This window comes from Poecilia mexicana, unplaced genomic scaffold, assembly GCF_051168715.1.
Source record: "Poecilia mexicana isolate PSO_F unplaced genomic scaffold, ASM5116871v1 scaffold_15, whole genome shotgun sequence".
Lineage (NCBI taxonomy): Eukaryota > Metazoa > Chordata > Actinopteri > Cyprinodontiformes > Poeciliidae > Poecilia > Poecilia mexicana.
Window position 1 is genome coordinate 6,736,550 of NW_028263384.1, and position 20,944 is coordinate 6,757,493.

At 41.9% G+C, this 20,944-nt stretch overlaps 1 protein-coding gene across 2 annotated transcripts; it reads left to right on the forward strand.

Moving 5' to 3' along the window:
- The first annotated feature begins 671 nt into the window (after nt 1-671).
- Nucleotides 672-17,742, forward strand: ncapd3 (non-SMC condensin II complex, subunit D3). 2 transcript variants are annotated; one of them, XM_015010278.2, is made up of 35 exons: nt 672-776; nt 2,153-2,325; nt 2,463-2,631; nt 4,123-4,289; nt 4,547-4,708; nt 4,804-4,865; nt 4,953-5,040; nt 5,646-5,779; nt 5,990-6,062; nt 6,170-6,295; nt 7,470-7,722; nt 7,823-7,861; nt 8,327-8,410; nt 8,504-8,577; nt 8,678-8,812; nt 8,907-9,127; nt 9,586-9,777; nt 10,177-10,274; nt 10,357-10,466; nt 11,685-11,792; nt 12,165-12,279; nt 12,969-13,064; nt 13,145-13,383; nt 13,460-13,539; nt 13,649-13,786; nt 14,745-14,878; nt 14,987-15,195; nt 15,293-15,403; nt 15,540-15,707; nt 15,862-15,971; nt 16,105-16,169; nt 16,267-16,314; nt 16,448-16,510; nt 16,649-16,697; nt 17,542-17,742. In XM_015010278.2, exons 1-35 carry the CDS (start codon nt 725-727, stop codon nt 17,609-17,611), a joined length of 4,215 nt encoding a protein of 1,404 aa, XP_014865764.2. In that variant the 5' UTR covers nt 672-724; the 3' UTR covers nt 17,612-17,742. The 2 variants fall into 2 exon arrangements, with proteins under 2 accessions (XP_014865764.2, XP_014865765.2); XM_015010279.2 differs by having other exon boundaries at nt 2,469-2,631.
- Nucleotides 17,743-20,944: the final 3,202 nt, after the last annotated feature.

Here is a 20,944-nt window from a genome sequence, read left to right on the forward strand (position 1 = left end):
CTGCTTTTAAACAGAGACCATAGGTTTGTTTTTCAAAGTAGTCATGTAATTGTTTTTACAGAATGAATGTTTGTAATTGTGCTTGTCTCTCACTCGCTTTTTAAGTGTTTTAGCACATTCAGTTGTTAATAAAAAAAAAGTTCTTTATGTTTTTTGAGGTTTTTTGGTGAAATAATATTGAAGTTTTTGATGCTATTCATAAACTTTTGGCTACTCTGTCTGAAATGTTACAACGATGCAATTATGTTCTTTCACTTCCAGATTATGGCTCCAGCGGTGTGATACTTGAAACAGAAATTTAAAACTGCAATATCCATCGTCAGCAGTTTTGTAACAATAGGATAAAGGTCTCTTTGCTTAATCATACATGCAATACTTTGATAATGAGAAACCTTTTTGTTTTCTCTATCAGTCAATATTAAAGAAGCTGATCTCAATTTGCACAGAGCAGCAGAAATACTTGATTTCAGTCGATTTCTTGGATTTCTGTCACTATTTCTGAGTTTGGTAGAAACAAGTTCTTTTAAATGTTTGTCAATTCGGTGGTACTTGGAAAACTTTACCATGCAGAGGCGGCCCAGCCTTCTGAAAATGGTTTGAGCTACTCGTCCAAGGCAAGGCGCTCCTGAGCAACAGATGGCGCTGTGACTTTAAAGAATGAACCGGATAAAGGAAGAAACGCAGCGCTCGCGCTTCCGGGCGGGATGATTTTAAAATAAACAAGATGGATTTGATCGCTACGCTGCAATTTCTGAACCTGAACCAAGTTCCACAAGGTAACACTAAATTATTTTATTGTATTCATTACGAGAGCTTAGGAGAATGTCGGGATATTTGGCTTCTTACCGGTTCATTTGGCTGCGGCTCTTGTCGCAGTTTCCCGGGTTCGGTCAGGATGGCAAAACTGTCAGATTCTGACACCGGGGTCGACGAGATCAGATTTATTAAAAAACAAACGAAAAAGCCAACAAATGCATTTTCTGTTTCTCAGGGGGCTGCGAGGCAGTTTTATTTTAGCGCAAATATATAAAACGATGTAGCACAAAAACATGCATGTGAATAAAATGTGTAAAAATACAGATTTGTGGAAGGAAATAAAAGCAATGTAAATAGTCTACATAAAAGACTACTTGTGTCGTTTATGTAGAAATAATGGAAAATAGTCCAATATTCTTAAACTCCAAATTAAAGCTAGTTTTAAAGACGACAAAAGAAGGCTTATTAATGACTTTAGCGCAACAAGTGCCGAATTATTACCATAAAATGACGTAAACGTGCTAAACAAAAACATGTCTTCAGTTTAAAACGTTCCAATCCGCTCAGTCATTTTCAGGTCTTCCGGTAAAACAGACTATAGTTTTAAACTTTTAAATACGTGTCGAACTTATTCGTAAATATACACACTTAACAAAAAGTTATCCTTGAACAAACAGTTACCTAAGTATCTTCCTCTTCTGTTTTGTGGAGAGTAATAAATGAGCATTATCATCGTGTTACTGTAGTCCATTTGAATCAAATTTTCACCTACACTGTTACCTGAATCCAAGAATGTTTTCTTGGTTTTGTCTAATTATTTTCTCTTGTCATTTACAATAAATGTGATGGAGCAAAAAAAGTCTAATCTTAGAATGTAGCATTTATTCCCTGTTTAGGAGACAAGTGCTTCAGTAGAAGATGATCCTTATTATTTCTTATTACTCAGCAGAATTTTTCAATGTTGATATTTTTTTAAAATTCTGATCACATTCATCTTCTGTAGACTTCAACCATTTCAGATCAATAAACAGAGTGTGGTTCAGAATGCAATTAATAATACATAATAAGACATAATTATCAAGTGATATTTACAAATTTCCTGTCAACTTTAAACATTTTTTTGAACTCAAAAACACGATGGGCCGCTGCATGAATGACTGACCTAGCACCCAAACACCGGGCTTAGCTGGGGGAAACCTTGAACCGACTTGGTTGCTACATTGATTCGCTTCTCGTATAAATTTTTCTAAACATTGGACCGGTTCAAGATGGCTCCTGGGAGTGGGACTGGTGCCTGTTTACATTTTTACAGGAAAGTTTGAGATGGTTCCCAAACTTAGTTTCTCTAGCAGTAATTAATACATAGCAAGTGTCTGACTTGCATTGTGATTTCTAGACTGGGTGGATGCCGTGTGGGACTTGGAGTTCATGGAGAGGAAACCGCTGGATCACATCATAGAGGACGAAGTGTGCGCCGGTGGAGAGAAGTCCTTCAGAAGCCTAATCCATTGTCTGCTGGAACATGCTGCAGATCAGCAGCAGCCTGCAGGCAGGGACGGAGCATCACAGGTCAGCTCTCATACCACTTTCCTAACAGTTCACTCTGATTACTGAGTGTAATGTATATCTGGGGAATGCTCTGGAGCTTGTTTTTGCTTCCTGCAAAAATCAGTATGCTGATCCTCCAGCCCTGCTTGTTTCCAAAGCTGCAGGGTGTCTGGGTGATCTTCGGAGAAAACAAGGTGTCGGTGAAGACTCTGGTGGCTGTTCTGTCCTCCTTCGTCCTGGCAGCAAAGACCAAAGGGGCCAACGTTCAGCAGAGGTTTTGCGGACTGTATGCAGCTTCTGTCTACCTGCTGCTGCTGGGAATCCCAGGTGAGTGTATCTGGAAACTATTTGTTAGAGCTTCTGAAATGCCAGAATTTGAATTTGCAACCTGCTTGTTTTGTCTTTGATCTCAAAATGTGTAAGCTGTATGATTTATTTTTAGAAAATCAGTCTGATACAACAACTCTTTAGCTGCGATAGAGTCACAGAAAAAGAACGAATGGTTTTGATATAAATAAAAATCAACTGCAATGGTTTTGTAGCTACTGTTTTAGTAAATCTGTACAAACTGCACTCCATAGAGGAAGTTATGGTGACACTGGATGTGAATCTCTGTCCTGTGGGTTCTATTGGGTTCTGGTACAGATTGAACTCACTACAGGGAGGCACACCTGTCAGCCAGACATCGATCACTGAGGGAATGTCTTCAGTTTTTCTTCCTAAAATGTCCACTGAACTGAAGATACAGAATTGAGACACTTATTATCCCATCACTGTGGAAACAATGATTTACGTATTAGTCCACCATCGTAACAGAGCTGGGTTGCAGTGGTGGACTAAAAATTAGTTTTGCTTGACATGTTGCTAAGAAAAAAAAAAATCACATATACCCCCCTACATAAATAAACTGAACAGAGTTAAAATGAAGCCACTAACTTAGAAAGTCTTTGAAGAAGACAGATCAGAGCTTCAATAAACCACATTTGATTGTTTTATTTTCCTCTTCAGTTAGTTATCTTTATTAGATTTTCCTGGTTTGCTTTTATTTTTTTCAAGGTTAATCAAGGTTTATCCCAAAAAACTTACTAAGCCTGGTGGTTGGTACGTGAAGCAGTCATTCATCCAGCAGCCTGTGTTTTTGAGTTAGAAAATATTTAAAATTGACAAGAAATTTTAAAACATCACTTGATAATTATCTATTATTGAAAGATTGGAAGATTAATATCTGAACACCAACTATAAAGTCTTAAAAAATGCAAACATTTTAAACAGACTTAAATAAATAAGCAGGGCTTAGCCTGGTGGAGGCACAAGTAAAGCCTGGTGGCCTGCCAGGCTTATAATATTCTGGGGGAAACCCTGGGTTAATCATTAACCCATTAGATATTGGCTGTGGGCAAGAAACTGTCTTAACAGGGTAATGGGTTGGTAACTGTACGGAAGCTGCAGAGATGCATGTCGGACTGCGACTCTGCAGTTAAACATGTCGCCACCTGTCCAATCAGGCTGCGGAACCAGAGAAAACTACTGAGTCCGACTTTGTTTTGTCAAAGTTCCACATAGAAGCAACACTAACTTTAATGACCTCGGATTGGCATAACCGGGTGTCATTACTGCCAGGGTGAATAACAATCTTTACTGTATTTACACTTATCCTTAGCCAGCAGTTTCAGGTTCCTATTCTGGCCCCTAGCAAATATTTGACTATGGTTGCTGCTCTCACCCACCATGTTTAGGGGTTAGGGTACACTGACCTCCAACTCTACTCTTAGCTAAAATCTACATTTTCTTTACTTTATAAATATCCGTTTCTTCCAGGAAGCATCGCCAACAAGGTTTTCCACGAGGTTTTATTGGACACGTGTCTTGACCTGACCTTCCACTGCTGGCCCCAGGACTCTGGGAGGAAGCGCAAGAAGGACGGCCTGAAAAGCTCCCAGGCTGACAGCAAACGCTCCAAACCGCAGCGGAGAGACGCTCCAGAGGTGCAGCACCAAATCATAAATCAGTCGCAGCCCAACAGATCATCTAGATCTGCTCAGTCCACTGGATTATTGCAGCATGTCGCTCCAAACACACGCAGGTTCAGTGGAGCATCTGTTAAACCTTTGGGAGATGGTTTTACAAAGACATGCTTTACTGTCCTTCTCTCAAGCTTTCAGATTCAGATTTAATAGCGCAGACTCCCAGAGATACAAGGCACCACATTGCATTCTTTTTTCTTTTTTTTTTCTGCTTTCAGATGGAAATGGAGGAGGAAGAAGAGGAAGATGAGCTGCATTTTTCTGGCCAGGAGCTGACGAAGATCAGAGATGCTATTGCTGTCTTGGTTCAAAGTCTCCTCCGTCTCCTGCAAACGTTCTCACTTAAAGACAGACCACAGATGGCCAGCAACTGCACGCAGGTAAGCCCCCTCCCCACACACACACATACACGCCCTGTGCCACGCTGCACCCTGTCAGCCTGTGAGCATGTAGAACATTCTTTTCTTCTCCACAGATCCTCACCAAGTTGCTTTACTTGGAACCTGTGTTGAGGGAGCTAACCTTTGCTGTTCCACGGTGAGTTTTCTTTCTGCCGCTGCCACATTGAAGAAAGGTCCATCGATCCTGGAGATGAAAGCGAAACCGGTTATCATTTCTTCACAGGGATCTGTGTGAGCTGCAGAGTGTCCCGGAGATGGCCTTCCACGGCCTGAAGCTGCTCTGCTCACCGAGACACGGAGAACAGAAAGAGGTAGGATCCAAGTTATTTTACAGATGAACACATGTTACACACGACTGGATCAGAACCAGGGTGTAAATAATAGAACTTTAAAACGGAAACCACCTGGTTCTGATCCAACAGAACCAAACATGCAAATACTTGAAACTTTGTCTCTGTGCTATAGGTTTTGATCAGCAGTGTTTTTTTTTTTAAAGAATTGGACTGGACAGTTAGCTTCCCACCAGACAGACCCGTTCTCATCCTTTGACAAAGCCACAGTGTTTTTGTGTCCAGGGGTCAATCTAGACTGGTTTAAAAACCAGAACTGGACTTTTGGCGTTTGAGAAACGATTGCTTCCGGAGGCGTGGACTCTTTTTTTTTTTTTTTTTTTTTTAAATTTTACTCCGTTGCTAACATTTGCTTGTGATGTATTTAATGCGCCAATTTGACCTGAAATTGCCTGAGCCGTAAACAACAGTCCTCCACTGCAAAGGGAGAAAAGGTGGCGTGTTCAGTTTAGTTCAATATTTGGAATTGTCACCAACGTGGACTAAACGGTTTGGTTCACTTCCTCCACTGATAAACATGGCTGGTTCCCCATACGTGTAGTGATTGTCAACTCTGCATCCTTCAGTCCCTGCGGAGGGTTTTCCATCGTCTGCTCTACGTCATCCTGATGATGAGTAAAGGCCACAGTGGGAAGCCGTCCCTCCTTGTCCCGAACCAGGCCGTCCTCACCACCCGCGACCAGGCCATCCACTTTGTTTGGTAAGCAGCTACGCTTAAGATTAAGTTTTTGTAAGTGGTAAACATGACTGAACCTAATGAACTTAACGTCACATTTTATGGTGACATTGAGTGTTTTTTTTTTTTTTTAGATTACACCATCAACATATTGTTGAGCGGGCGTCTTTATAGAGCTTCCAGGTCTTTTGACATGCTACATTGTTCATGCTTGTTCTGTTTTTGTGACTCCAGTCATCTGGTGGATGAGCTGAAAGAGCTGGCTTCACCTTTCCTTCAAATCCTCCTGCAGCACATCTGCTTCCAGGTGAATCTATTTCTTCCATGGTGATGGGAGAAAGGTCTAGCAGTGGCAGCAAATATTTCCATCACTGCCTGATCACTCAGTCACGGTTCTGTTGTGCTGCTGTGTAGATGGTGGAGAAAAGCGAGTATCGTAACCATGGAGCCCAGGCTGTGGGTATGCTAACATCTCAGATGGCTGGTATGGACTACGCCCGCTTCATAAAGTGGCTTTTCATCTTCTCTGGTCATTCAAAGGTAACAAAAGACTTTTTTTGTGTGCTTCCTCATGACGCGTAGACTTGAGTAAGTTTGTAAAAGTGTAAAAAAAAGTTCTTACCTGTTCTCACGGTGTGGTGTAATGTTAGTGGCTCCATATAAACCTTATCTTGTGTCGGACTCGGGACATTTGAGGTGAGCCACGGCGTGATAAACATGCGTAGATCACAGCAAAGAAGGACGATCTGAAACGTGCGATTGGCTGCTTCTGTATTTGTTACGATTTCCAAACAAATATGGTGAACGGAGAGTGACTAATCTCTAATGAACCACAGTAAAAGAAAGTTTTCAATGGCTCAATTTGTCTGAAGTGTGGAAGTACTTGGATTTAAAAGATGATAAACAAGGACACTTGTTTTGAAACAGAGGAGAAGCTGCAGCGACTGAGTGTGAAAAATCTACAGGAATTCCTTTGTCTTTAAAAGCAGTTCATTATCTGTCTGTCATGTTTTAATATTTTTTTTCTGCATGTTTGACATCAAGCAGGCTGTAGGTGACACTTCATACATGTAATTCATACTTTGAAAGTGATTACATTTTATTTTGTTGGATGCATTAAAGAAAATGTTTATGTAAAAATAAAAAAATGTATGATAATTGTTTAGAATAACTGATTAATTGAAGAATTAGACAATGGATCAATAAAAAAAGCATTGTTATTGACATCCCTGCTTCTCATAGTGTGACAATGCCATTGTTCCTGTGCTTTACATAAGACAGAAAAACCACATTAAGATGGAGAATAAAGAATTTTTATGGAGCATAATTGTGATATTTGAAGTTTTCCTTAAAGTAATGTTAAAATCTCAGTATTGTGTCTCGTCTGGAGTTGCTACAGACTGTGCTTAGATATTTAGTTGAAGGATTTCTCCTCGGCTTCTTCCTGGTTCCAGTGTTGAGTGAGTTAGTTGGTCAAACATTGTATGGCAGCATCCCAGAATAAGGAATTACCACTGTTAGGTGAAAACCTAGATCAGGCAGCTGAGCCTGCTGGCTTGGGGAAAACCTCAATCCAAAAATATCCGAGATGTTAAAATGTTTCAGTCTTCTGTCATGCTGAAGGAAAGAACTGGAGGCTAACTTTCTTGTAACTGGTGTTGCTAAAACTGGAGTCTTTCCAGTCTGACTGCACAAGGTGCTGCTTTCTCTGCAGATGGTGCACCGCCTGTTCTCCGTGGACGTGGTTATGGTTTTGTTGACTCAGCCGGAGAGAAGCTCTGAGGAATGTCAGGATCCGGACCTCACCAGGTTCATGTCACACAAGTTCCTGATCCAGGACCTGTTGTTCGCTCGACGAATGGACGAGTCTCCCACCGTCCAGGGCCACGCCCTTTCCTGCCTGGCTCAGTGTCTGGAGCTGCCATCGCTCAACGTCACCCGGGCCGTCCACACACTCTTCTCTGCCAGTGAGAAAGCACCTAGACTCCAGGGCTGGGCGATATGGACAAATAATAATAATCTCTACAGCAAACAGCAACATTAATATACCTACATTTTCTGTTTTAGCTGGGACACAGACGGTGCTGGAAGAGGAGCTCACCGCAGGTACAGCCTGACCGTCCCTGGCTGAGAGCTTGTTGTTGTGCTGGAAAGATAACTCGCAGCAGGAAACGTGCTCACTGTTAATAAAGGTGTTAGCTGGAAGTCTGTATTTGTGAAGACGCATCACTGACCAGATCAGACAGCGATTACATCCGTGTGCTTATTGCTTAAAGTTCCACAGCAGACGACATGTGGAGGATTTATGTGAAGCATTCCACTCCAAACCTAAGCTGGCTTTTAAACTCTAAAATCTTCAAGAAGAATGTTATTGTCTTAATTTTTTTGTTTTTATGTCCAAATAAGCGGGTTTAGATGATAGATGGGTGTGAGGAAGTTGGCCTGGGTGATGGTTGACATTTTTCAGCAGATTTGTCCTGCGGGTATACAGAGCAGATAGATCCACTAGTTTTTATTTTTTTTAAAAGTGGACCAAAGTATTGCATGTTGATAGATGCCTCTGTGTTGTAGGATCTTCTAGTTCCCAGAAAACCTACCAAACTCTTCCCTTCAGGACGGTGGAGCTCAGCAGTGCTGACAGCTCCAGCTGCGATGGTGAGCTTTTGTTCCACATATGTCCCGGTTTAGTCAGCGTATTTACACGCTGACAAAGTGAACGTCAAATGTCATGTTGTATTTTCGCTCCAGCTAAAGAGAACCTGGCCCTTCTCCTGCGCCGCGTCAGAGACTCTAAAACCAACGTGAGGAAAGCGGCTCTGCAGGTACTCCGATCAAACCGTCGTGGCACGGCTTCACGTTTTCCAGCTGTTTGTGTTTCACCTCGTTCTGCTTCATCCATCTGTTCTGATGTCCGTTGCTCAGGCTTTGGTGGGTCTCCTGAAACACGGCGTAATTCCCACAACCCGGGAGAACCTAGAAACCCTGGCGGAGCGCAGCAGAGACCCGGCTGTGTCTGTGAAGAAGAAGGCCTTACAATGCCTGGGAGAACTGCTCACCGTGAGACTGGATTCTTCACTGTCTTTGTCTTCAGAGGTGAGCTAAAAATGTGACGATTAGGAATCACCAAACGACTGCTTGATGTCGCCGCCAGGCTAAACCAGGTTGCATGGAAGTCCAGAAGGCGTGGCTGCTGGGTGTGGTCCCAGCTGTGGTGGACTCTGAGAACTCTGTCCAGGATAAGGCTTTGGAGGTTCTGGACCAGGTTCTGCTCAGTCAGGTGAAGCCCCACTCTGAGAGGCGCCACCTGGACAACAGCGAGAGGCTGACCTGGGACCTGCTTGACCTGCTGTGTAACGAGTGTCGGAACCTCAGGTCAGCATGTTGTTCCTCACAAACCTTATTTATCTCTTTTCTGAACTCCTGCAGAGACGAGCAAATTGAGCTCATAGTCAGTCAGCTGAGCAGTCTGCCAGTTTGGAGAGAAATTTGAATTTGGTAGATTTTTATTATATCAGACAAATGTTTGGTGCATTCAGAGTTTAGATTAATCAGATTCCTAAAATTATTAAAAATGAACTGCTTCCTAACAGGCCTCAGATAAACAATATATGGCTTATTAATGTTTTCCACATACTTGACTCGTCAATGGTTAGCAAACATGGGCCGCCTCTATAAAAGCTGGGAGAAATGTTAAACGTGAATGTTTGAATGTGCGTTACATGTGTAGTTGTTTGTGTTTTAATGCCCAGAAGTAGAAGAGTAAGTCATTTACAATAATGAGATAAAGGCGTTTGGTTGTTGAAGTCACAGACGACATTTTCCCTCCACAGCCGGTACTTCAGCAGGGCCTTCACCATCTGGTCCAAACAGAACAAGTTCACCCCAACATTCATCTCTAACCTGATCTCCCACACGGAAACGGAGCACGCTGCAGGGGCCTGGCTGCTGCTCTCCAAGGTCGTCCCCTCAGTGTCCACAATACCATGCAGCAAGATCCTGGAGGCCTGGGACAGCATGGTCAGGTGAGGACATCGGCTTTTATTTACAGTGTGAACATGAAATCCCTGTACATTCATAAGGTTTCCCCCAGAAAACTCGCTAAGCCTGGTGGCGCTAGAGCAGTCATTCATCCAGCGGCTTGTTGGATTTTTGGGTTAAAATATTTTTTTAAAGTTGACAGAAAATGTTAAAATATCACTTGTAATTATGTGTTATTGGAAGGTTTGGAATAATAATACCTGAACACCAACTATAAAGTCTGTAAAAAATAAAAATGCAGACATTTTAAAAAGTCTGAAATAAATAACCAATGCTTAGCCTGGTGGGGGCACAGGTAAAGCCTGGTGACCCGCCAGGCTTATAATACACTGGGGAAACCCTGCATTTTATATTTTAATGTTGACTTTGTTCTTTTTTCATAGATCACATGATGTGGACGTGACTAACTGCTGTCACATCCTTTCTGTTGTCGGAGACATTGCTGCTCATTTAAACGAGGACACCAAGGCCAGGATAGCTGGTGAGGAGCTGGACGTGAATCTGTCCTGGAGGACCCATCAGCCGTCCTAATGTCTCTCCTTCGCTCTGTCCTCTCCGACTAGCTGATCTGATGTCGTGGCTCAAGACTTTCAGTCTGTCTCTGGAGGTGATCAGTGCAGCCATGCAGACGCTTTACCAACTTGGCTGTAGTGAAGACATCAAACTCACACAGGTTGGAAAATCAGAAACATTTACTGCTCTTTCGTATAAAAATGTTTAGACTCTTAATTTCTGTCTTTGTAAATCACTACAGCGCTTCAGAATTGCGTGATTAGGAACTGGCTTATTTTACTTTTAATTTAAACATGCTCAGAACTCAAAGCTACATTTATATACATAGTTTATAAACTAAAACTTTTAGTTTATAGTTTAGCGAAATTGATGATTTGCTCCTAATTATCTGACTGCCTCATTCATAGAGCAATAAATAAAATTCCAATTCCTTAAATATATTTAAGCAATAGTAAATAACAAGAAGGCTTCTCCATTGTTGTGTTTTTGGGTAAGACGCTTCACCCGTGATGATCAGACGTCCCGGTGGTACTTCAATCAGCTGTGGCTACAATCCAGTAACTTGCCACCATTAGCATGTGAATGAGTGAATGATTGATTGATTGATTGATTGATGGTCTGAATGTAGTGTGAAACTCTTTGGGGTCCTCTGGACTTGATACAGTGCTATAAAAATCCAGACCATTTACAAGTGACGCAGCAGAACACTGAATTTCACTCCCTTGATTCCTAAACTCTGACAGCTTAAAGCTGCAGTATGTACCTTTCACAAAAATGTGTTTTAATATTTGTTCAACCTGTCGCCATGTTGTCACAGACATAATAATATGATCTGTGAAAAAATCGAGCTCCATCACTGACTGCTGTTGCCATCCAAAGAGAGGCACCCCTCACAGTCCAAATCAACCAATCAGAGCGAGGGGGAGGGTCTTTTGCTGAATGTGCTAATGGCGGACAAAGAACTTTTTATTTATCTGCTGTCATCAGTGGCTATGTTAACCAAATATAATAACTAGCACTAGCAGTTAGCATAGAAGAAAGCGGGGGTAGCACTAGAGTGATTGGCAGCGTTAAAACCCTCCTCCTGGCTCTGATTGGTTGTTTCTGATTAAGTGGTGTATTTCTGCGGTTAGCACTGGGAGAATCAAGAGGAGCGTGACGATTTTTTTTTTCTTCTTTTCAGATTAAACGTCTTACACTGTCATGACTTAAGGATATTAACAAATATGTGTTTAAAAAAAAGATCATGGCTTTTTTGTAAAGGTTGTACACTGTGGCATTAAGAAAATAATAAAAAAATAATTTATTTTATTATCTTTCATTAATTCAGGAAAAATGAAGAATGTGATTGATGGTTGATTTCCTTCTTTTTCACCAGGCTTTCCTGAACCAACACTGTGGTGAGCTGGTGTCCATCTGTGAGACTCATTTAGCCAGCGTCCTCCTCAGTGAGAACGGAACCCAGAACCTCAACGAGGATCTGATGGTGAGACCCCTTCAGTCCTCACCACCCCCCTCAGAGCGGAAGTTAACAATTACCTGTCAGGACCAAAGCTGTTACAGTCAGCGAGAATACACACTTCATCGTTGTTTATAGTAAAATCCATAATGTGACATTAGAAGTTATCTACATAATCAGGAGAAAATCATCACTGCTGTAATTGTGACAGAAATCTCTATTTTGAAGAGTGCCGACATAAATGAAAGATTTCAGGTCCCATGGCTCTGAGGCACAAATTATTTAAGTACATTTCTTAATAGTAATTTAACTCTTTAGAAGAAAGAACAGCTGTTCTTCAGTGGTCTATGTGCCTCGTTGGGACGTTGCTCCTCTGATTGCAGATGTTCTGTGTTCCAGATAAAGCACCTCCACACTCTGGGCGTGGCTTCGCTTCACTGTCCAGCAAAGGTTGGCAAGAGGACGGTGCTGCTGGTGGAATCTGTCCTGACGTCACATTCCGAGAAGCTGGCGGGTACGAAAGCATTCTGTATCCCACTGAGACGTCAGCGCGGATCACGGCTGACCTGTTGACTCCATGAGCCAATTTTGCCTACACTCCTCAAAAGAGAGGCAGCTGTTTGCAGCCGAAAAACGACAAAGCTGGGCAATATCACTAGGGGTGCACAGATTTATCGGCCAGTCGATTTATTGGTGCAGATTTCCTTAATTTTGGGAGATCAGTGATCGGCCGGTTTTTACATGTGAAGCCGATCTTATCCACTGGTCTTATCTAGCTTGGCAAAGGTCTAAGAACCAACTTCTGTCCTCTCTTGCTCTCTGGTGAGAAAGGTTTGACTGACAGACCAGCCCACTAAGTTCTGTCTGCACGTTTACAATTTACAATAGTGACCCCACTGTTGCCAACTCAAAAACTTTATTGCTATAATGAGCAACATTTCAGACCAAAAAGATTGGTATCAGCTAAAATCGGAATCAGCAGGTTAAGCTTTTAAAAATATCGGTAATCGGCGATCAGCCAGAAAACTGCAATCGGTGCACCACTAAATATAACCATTATTTATTTAGCTAACTTCTTTGTAGATATCCAAACAAAATCTTTTGTTTGTTTTTGCCTTTATTTTATGGTCTGAGAACAGTGTTGTAAGAAAAACATCTGCTCCTGACTGACCCATTCTGTTTTCTGCTGCTGGTGACCAACAGCCTGTCAGGAGGAGCTGCCAGCATCACTGCCTCTGTCTCAGTTCAGAGAAAACTCTCTGCCCACCAGGATCAAAGCCCACGGCGTGATCACATTAGGTGAGCTCTGCTACTGCTCGATCTCTCACACGTTCTGTCAAGCCTGTTTTAATCACTCCGTCCTCTCTCTGTGGCATCAGGGAAGCTGTGTCTGCAACACGAAGAACTGGTCCAGAAATACCTGCCGGTGTTTGCCAGAGAGCTGGAGGTCGGCACAGAGGTCGCGGTGCGCAACAACATTGTGGTGATAATGTGCGACCTGTGTGTTCGCTACACCAACATCGTGGATCACTACATCCCCAACATCTCGGCCTGTCTCCGAGACGACGAAGCCGTCATCAGGGAGCAGACGCTCATCATGCTGACCAACCTGCTCCAGGTAAGTATGAGCTACTGCCGCTGCCACGGCCTTCCAGCTGTGGGTCTGACCCTCCGTCCTGACTCTCTGTTCCCAGGAGGAGTTTGTGAAATGGAAAGGCTCTCTCTTCTTCCGCTTTATGATGGCCCTGGTTGATCCAGTTCCTGCCATTGCCAGGTAAATTACCAAAGGAAGTCCACTGGAGTTTGTCTTTGACAACAAAGCAAAGGAGTGTTGTATGTAAAAAAACGCAGCCGACGTCATGTCTGCTTCTCCCCTGTTGCAGTCTGTGTGAATACTGCCTGCTTCATCGGCTGCTCAAGAAGAACCCTGAGATGTTCAGCCAGCACTTCATCGAGTGCATCTTCCAGTTTAACTCGTACAACAAACACACGTCGTACAACAAGTTCCCTCAGAGTGAAAGGTACCTGATTAAAGATGCAACATCATAAATCTGCAGCTTTTGGTAAAGTTTAAAAATACCAATTTTAGCTGATATTGCTGTCCCTTCAATAAGAATGTGTAGGGAGAGCACTGACAACAATTTTTATTTTTTTTTGCCCTTGACGTTTGGTTGTGCTTTGTCATTAATTTATTGTTGTAGCAGAGGTGATGTCACACTGTGTGTGTTAGAGATGGAAAATAAGGGTTTTACTTGCATTTCTGAAAAAAAAAAATTAGTTAGTTTTAGCCTTCTGACTTAAATGTAATTTAATTTTAGTCATAATTTATTCATCAGAATTGTTTTAGTCTAGTCTTAGTTGACTACAGTAAAATTTTAGTCAATTAAATCTAAAGCCAATTTAGTCATTAACACAAAATGAATCTTGTTTTAACCATTTGCATCATAATGTTGTCTGAATATGCAATACACAGAAAAACAGATTTGACTGGCGAGGCTTGTACACTAGTGAGAAGCTTTCATATAAGCTAATGAATAGCTTCCATATTGAAGCCCTTTCATACAAACCGGCGAGAACCTTTTATATGAACTCGTCAAACGTTTTTTGAGTTCAGTTGAAATGGGACGTGTTTCAGTGAATGTCGCACATATAAAAGTTAATTCTGATTAATGTTCCTGGTGGCACAAACTTATCTGTCAACTGACATTAGATCAGGTTGATTAGGCCAAGAGAGTCTGAGATGCAGCTTTCCAAAAATAAGTAACTGTTGACCACATGGCATCGTCGGTCATCCGACATGTGTGACTCCTACTAGGTTTGGTGCAAATTGGTTTCAGTCTGAAAACCTTCTGGTCACCAGCAGACTTCTCTTATAGTAATCATTGCTGACCTGACCTGCTTTATCTCTGCTCACACACTGAAAGCCCATCTTTATTTGATGCGTTTAATAGTTTTTTTTTTTTTTTTTCTTTTGTGAAGAGAAAAGGTCTTGTTCTCCCTGAAGGGCGCTCAGCACCGTGAGAAGCGCTTTCGCATCTATCGCTTCCTGTTGGAACACTTCACAGACGCCCAGCGCTTTAACACCACCATCAAGATCAACCAGACCGTCTTAGGTAGCCACACGGCCACTCACCGACCTCACAAATTATAGCCTGGAGTTTGGATCAGACGTGAGAATTGGACCTTTTTGTAATAGCTTTCCTCTTTTGTTTCTGTCCCAGCATGCTTTGCGGACGAGGAGCTGCCTCTGGATGCAGACGGTGCTGAGATTTTGTCAGAGACCTTCAACGTGTTGAGTCTCAAAGAATTGAAGCTGCAGTCATTTTCAGCGCCAGCAGGGGGTGCTGGGAGTGAGGAGCCGGAGGAGGAGAACATGGCCACCATGACGAAAGCCGTCCTGCAGGTGGTGCAGAAGAAGGTGGTGTCGCAGGTAGGAGCCCTTCCCATCAGAACTTTGCAACTTTCTGCTGCTACAAATTCCAGCTGTGCAGAGACTGAAAGCGTCGCTCCGCTGCTGTTGTCCACAGGTTCAGAAGAAGGCCTTCATAGAAAACACAGTTCCTCTGATCATCAGCTTAAAGAACCTTCTGGAGCAGAAACGATCTCCTGTCCTCAAAGACCTCATGGGCTACCTTAAGGTACAGGTTTTGTACTCGTTTCATATTTTTTTTTGTCACTCATCTAAAGAAGAATTTCAAACTAAGCTCCACAAAAAAAAAAAAAAAAATCTAAGTGCAGTTTTATTCATCAATTGCGTTCCACGTTCTCCATCAGGTGACGATGCAGGACTACCGTAACGAGGTGAAGGAGTTTTTCGCTGGAGACGAGCAGCTGGCAGCGGAAGTGGAGTTTGCTCTGAAGACGGCCGAAAAGGAAAGAGAGATGGAGGAGCAGATGGAAAACTGCAGCTTGACGCCTGGCGCCCAGACGGCCACTGCAAAGGTTATCGAGCAGAGAACAAACGTCACAGCAAACTCTTTCATTTACCCTAGTTTAACATCCAGATGATCGCCATAGAATGTCTTACCAAGTTCCAAAACGCTGTGAGTTTCTGACTGACGCTGAAGGCGTCATCGCTCTCTCCTCTACTCCTCAGAGTTCGGATCCAAGGTCTCCCGCCAAGAGAGCCCTCCTGCCCTTTAACTTCGCCACACCACAGCCGCCTCGTCCAAGCACCGCCTCGTCCAGACTGACCCTGACTGACAGGTAGCTTCTACTGTTCTAGATCTCACCCTGAGGCAGCACAGATATACGGCCAACAGAATCCACCCGTAGGTCCGCACGCAGGCAGGAAATTTTAAGGGAACAGTATGCGACTGTGTTTGTCGTTCTCTATCAGGCGAGCAGGATCATCCAGGCAGGAGGAGCAGAGTCAGTCCAAGTCTCTGACTCTGAGAAGAACAGGTGAGAACCGTCCTTCACGATCACATCGGCTTCTTTCTACAATTGGGGAAACATTACTTTTTTTTTTTTTTTTTTTTTGCTTGATGTTTTCCTACAGCGATAATTAAAGGAGGTGTCGGCAACAGAGCCTTCAGCACCCCAAAAAGTAAGAGTCCTTCCTCCTTTCACCTCAGTCGTTTGTGCGTCTGTTCAAATGTTCAACTTTTACATTGAAGGGTTAACCTTTTAGTACTGTTCTTTGTGGAAACATGGGAGCTGAATATTTGCGTCTCCCACAGGTTTCAGCGCCAGCCTCACTTTTAACGAAGGACTCAGTGCAATCTTCAGTGACCAAGGAACAAGTAAGATTTTCCCCGTTTTTTTTTTTTTAATGTGCCTCTGTAAATAAGACTTTCTATGTTTTAGAAGGGCACTCTGTCCCCCCCAGGGTTCCACATGTCCCAGTTTGTGGTAGTAAGCTGTTTGTTCTGTCTTTCCAGGTTCTAGTGAAGAGTCCAGCATTCTGCATGTGAGACCAAATGAACAGACGTAAGTCTAACTTTACCCTCTAAACCCCGTACACAGAGATTTTCCCAGGGTTTCTCTCAGGTACCCCGAACAAAAATATTTGCCCCCTCACAGATTTCTTCTGTTCATGCCTTTTTCCTCGTACTTGAATGTTTCAGATCTCAAACTGTTAAGACAAAAATTTGAATGGATACAATGTTAAAGAAAAAAAAAAAGATCCAAGCTCATTCTATGACAAAGTGATCCACTAGAAGTCATTTTGACACACTTGGCTTAGCAGAATTGTTTTAATTCAGCGATTTGCAGCATGGTGTTGAGAAAGAAAGATGCTCCTGCTTCAAAATCAAGTCTCCAAACACAGTTGAGGCTCACAGCTGCTCACATGGGATCAAACTTTTTCTGGCAAAAAACAAAAAACAGTTGTGGTCAAGCATGACTTATTTTCCATCAAGCCTTGGGGCTGAAGAAAAGAATTCTTCTCAGTTGTTGGTACTATAATCGTATTGTGGGAAAAACGTGTTTGAACAACGCAAAAGTTCAAAAGGTTGAGCACTGAAGCTGATGATAAAACTGTACTCAGAGGAGCATGAAGGTACACAACACTCACTTTCAGACCAATATACTATAATGCAAATACTTCTTTTTTTCTATGAACGCTGTTTTTCAGATCCTTTATTTAATTTTTTTTAAAATATGTTGATGACGAAGGTGGTTTTCTCAGACACAAGTATACTGTTGTCATCTCTCTTCATTCAGTCTATAAAACGACTTTAATGATTTATTTCATTTATTAAAGGTGAATGAATCACCGTTTTTAATGCTCCAGTGTGATTCCTGTGAAGAGTTGCCGTTCGTTGTCTTTCAGGGCTCCGGGGCCGAGGCGGTGGAACGTGCAGTCCCCTCTCCAGCAGAGGAAAACATCATCTAGAGTTTAGATGTTCCAGCTTCTCCATATTACATCCTGTCTTTAATACTTAATCTCTTCCTGTTTCCAGTCTATCCAAGCTTTGATGTTTCTGTCACTGTTTTATTTTATATGTTTGCTAATAAAGGAGGTCTAAAACAAGGTGTTTAATGTACTTTCTCTCCGTATCACGTTTTCACGGCAAGTAAAAAGTTTGCGTAGATTTACTTGTGTGTTAAAAGATGGTGCCGCACAATTTTTTTTGTGCGTACACACACTATACGTGAAGCCCCTGGAGAGGATCTGAATGGAGGAGGGGGCCAAAATCTCTGCTACAGTGTTTAAAGACCTACAAGAAATATAACCTCTGGATGTCTGTACCAAATATTAAAACAGGGCTTAATATATCGGGAAACATTTAGGATCAGGGGTGTTTCAAAGCCTAACTAAACTCATGATTATAAACTTCTCATGTTTTTGAATCCTCAGTTTATGTGCTGCACAAATAAAAACTCTTTCTGAGTAGTTTTAGTCTACCATACCCTGAGGGCCTACAGTTGGCCTTCATACTGGTACCTCCCACTCGCACTGTAAGGTTTTGTCTCGGTCAGCGTCACCGAAACGCTTTTCCTTCTCATGGTTTTTGAGAGCAAAAGGAAAGATGCAACATCCGTGATCCTATCTGCTTAGAATAACAGGGATTTCCTCTGGAGTGCTCGCAATTACTTCATGGACTTAAAAGGATCCGAGAGACGAATGGCTTGAGAACATACATCCATCTGGAGCAATTTAGCCAAATGGAACTGAAGAGAGGAGCTTGCTTAAATATTTGAATCTGACAGTCCACCGTCTTTATTTTTGTCTTTAATTTGGAGCTTCTTCCAGAAGTTTGACTGTAGTGCTGTGGAGAAGGTTGTTTTCTCTTAGAAACTGGAAGCTTTCCCTCAAGACAATTCCTGTGTGTGTCTTACTCTTTGTAAAAATTCCTGACGGGAGGCAGACTACATGTTGAAGACATTTATTTTAATTCAAAAATACTTTATGGCAAAGGGAAATCAGTCGCTGTCGTAACTCATCACCCAAGTTTCTTCAGTCATGGATGGTAACACTGTGGGCAAAAAGGGTCTCCACTAGAAGTCAGTCTTGCAAAGAATCTGACGGCATCTCTGACTGAAGACTTTCATGACATGCTAACAGTTCCACAGTAGCATGTCTTAGACAGGGTATGCATCAGTGCAAATCCCCCTTATTTGCTTTTGCTGCTCCTCTTCAAATGTCTGTATAGTTAGATATCTTCATGCAGATCAGAGTGGAACCAAAGTCAAATTCCTTGTTAATTGCTCAAATATGGCAGAAAAAGAGGTGAATTCTGCCTTTCCGTCAGTCAAGAAGACTTTAGAAAACTAGAACCTGCTGTGGTGTTCCAAGAGATTGCAGTCTGCCTCATTCCTTACATAACGGTGATGAAATGAATCTTAGTAAAACATTTCTCCTGTCTCGGGTTTATTAGTCTAGAAACTGAAGCCTCTGCTGTTTGAACTTTGGCAGATTTCACATCAGGGGTTTTTGTTGCTTTAACCGGCTCTACTGAAACAAACTCTCATAATTCTATTTCTCAGAAAACCCTCGTTATCAGCTACCTGGATGAATCCTGAAATGTTCCATAATGTCTTTTAGGATTTTAAAAGACTGTTTTTTAACATGTGGTGACTGGAACAGTCACCACATGTTTACCTGACATTAACAACAGACTGTGTGCTCAAGCAGTGAAGTCAGGTTTGTTTCATATTTTCGGTGGTTTTTATTGTTGCTCTCACAATATCTCCACAGTGAACTCTCACAGGTTTTAGTTTATGCTCTAAACCTTCATGTGAGAAACGGTTTGTGTTGTGCTACAACATGTAAAGAGGATCATCTAAGCCAAATTGTGTACAAGAAACAGTTTTGAGTGGAAGGATTACCAAGATGAGCAGCCCATCATTACACTACGGTCAGAACTTAACTGTTAACTATTATTTTGAAGATTTCTATTTCCAAGATGGAATGATTGCACTGCATAAAACCTGAGTGATTATTGGAAACAAAGGTCGGGATAAAGTTATTGTGAATTTTCTCCAAGCCAGTTCTCCATGGACTCAGTGGATGCCAGCAAAGAAAGAAGAAAAAAATTATGATCAATTTAAATTGTACCGCACTTTTCATTAGCAAAAATCTCAAAGTGCTACACAGTGCAACTAAATTAAGGATAAAATCAGCATCATAAAAATCCACAAATTTAAATTCAACAAAATTTCTCCAAAATTGTTTTGGCGGCATTAGAGGTAATAAATGCCTTTAGAGGTAATGCCTCTAGCACTCATTCCTGACTGAAGACTCCAGATGCATTTCTTCTCATTCTTCTTCCTAAAGTAGCCTTAAGTTCAGTCAGACTGGATGAGGAACAGCTGCAAACTTCAGTGTTTCCACTGATTTCCAGTTGGAATTTTGTCTGGACTTTGATCCAAACCACCCAGTTGTGTCTCTTGCTTAATGTTCATGGTGTGGTGGTCCTGCTGGAGGGCGAACCACCTCCAGTAGGTTTTCTTCCATCAACTCTGACCAGTATCCCTGCCCATAATGAATAAAAAACCCCATCCCTACAGCATGGTGCTGCCTCCACTATGTTTGAAGATGTGTCAGTGTGGACCCAAATGCCAAGAGGCAGCTTGCAAGTGAAGAATATTTTAGTAAGAAAAAAAATACAGAAATCCAAAAATAACGATGGGGAGATAATGGGATTTAACAGGAGGATCCAGCAAAGAGTGACAGAAGCAGAAGTGCTTAAGTCATGGGAGAGGAAATGTGAAACAATGGACTTGGGCTGATTGGCTGACTGATTGCAGGTGTGAGGGGAGAGAGTAGAAGACAAAATTAGATTTTTTTTTTTTTACAACTGGTAGAGCCTAATTTCATTAATTCTGTTGAAAACATCCTGTGACTGAAAGTGAATGAGATTGTCATTCATTTCCCTAGACCATCCCTGAGCAAGAACACAGAATAACAAATGAGCCTCAAAACAACCAAAGGATCCAAACAAGATGGGAATGATGCGTTCAGGGTGATGTGCAGTGTTGGTTTTGAGCCACTTAATTTATAGGTCATAGGTAATTTATACGTAGGTTTATGGGTCTGTTTAGTTCTGGTTTCAGCTGAGCAGAGCACCTTCTTTTTTGTAAAAAAAAAAAAAAAACTTTTTACCACTTTTTGAACTTGAAACATCAGTTTAAGTTAACTTTTGTTTTCAGTTAAGTTGTATGAGATTTTTACTAACTATTTAGTCTATATTTTTATAAGGAATAATATATTTTTTCATACAATCAAGTCA

Bases quoted from the DNA above. Each gene is read 5' to 3' on its own strand.
- ncapd3 (XM_015010278.2), top strand. From the start codon at position 725: ATGGATTTGATCGCTACGCTGCAATTTCTGAACCTGAACCAAGTTCCA. The intron at 11,793-12,164 runs GTGAGACCCCTT...TCTGTGTTCCAG, and splicing joins ACCTCAACGAGGATCTGATG to ATAAAGCACCTCCACACTCT. The intron at 16,315-16,447 runs GTAAGAGTCCTT...CGTCTCCCACAG, and splicing joins AGCCTTCAGCACCCCAAAAA to GTTTCAGCGCCAGCCTCACT.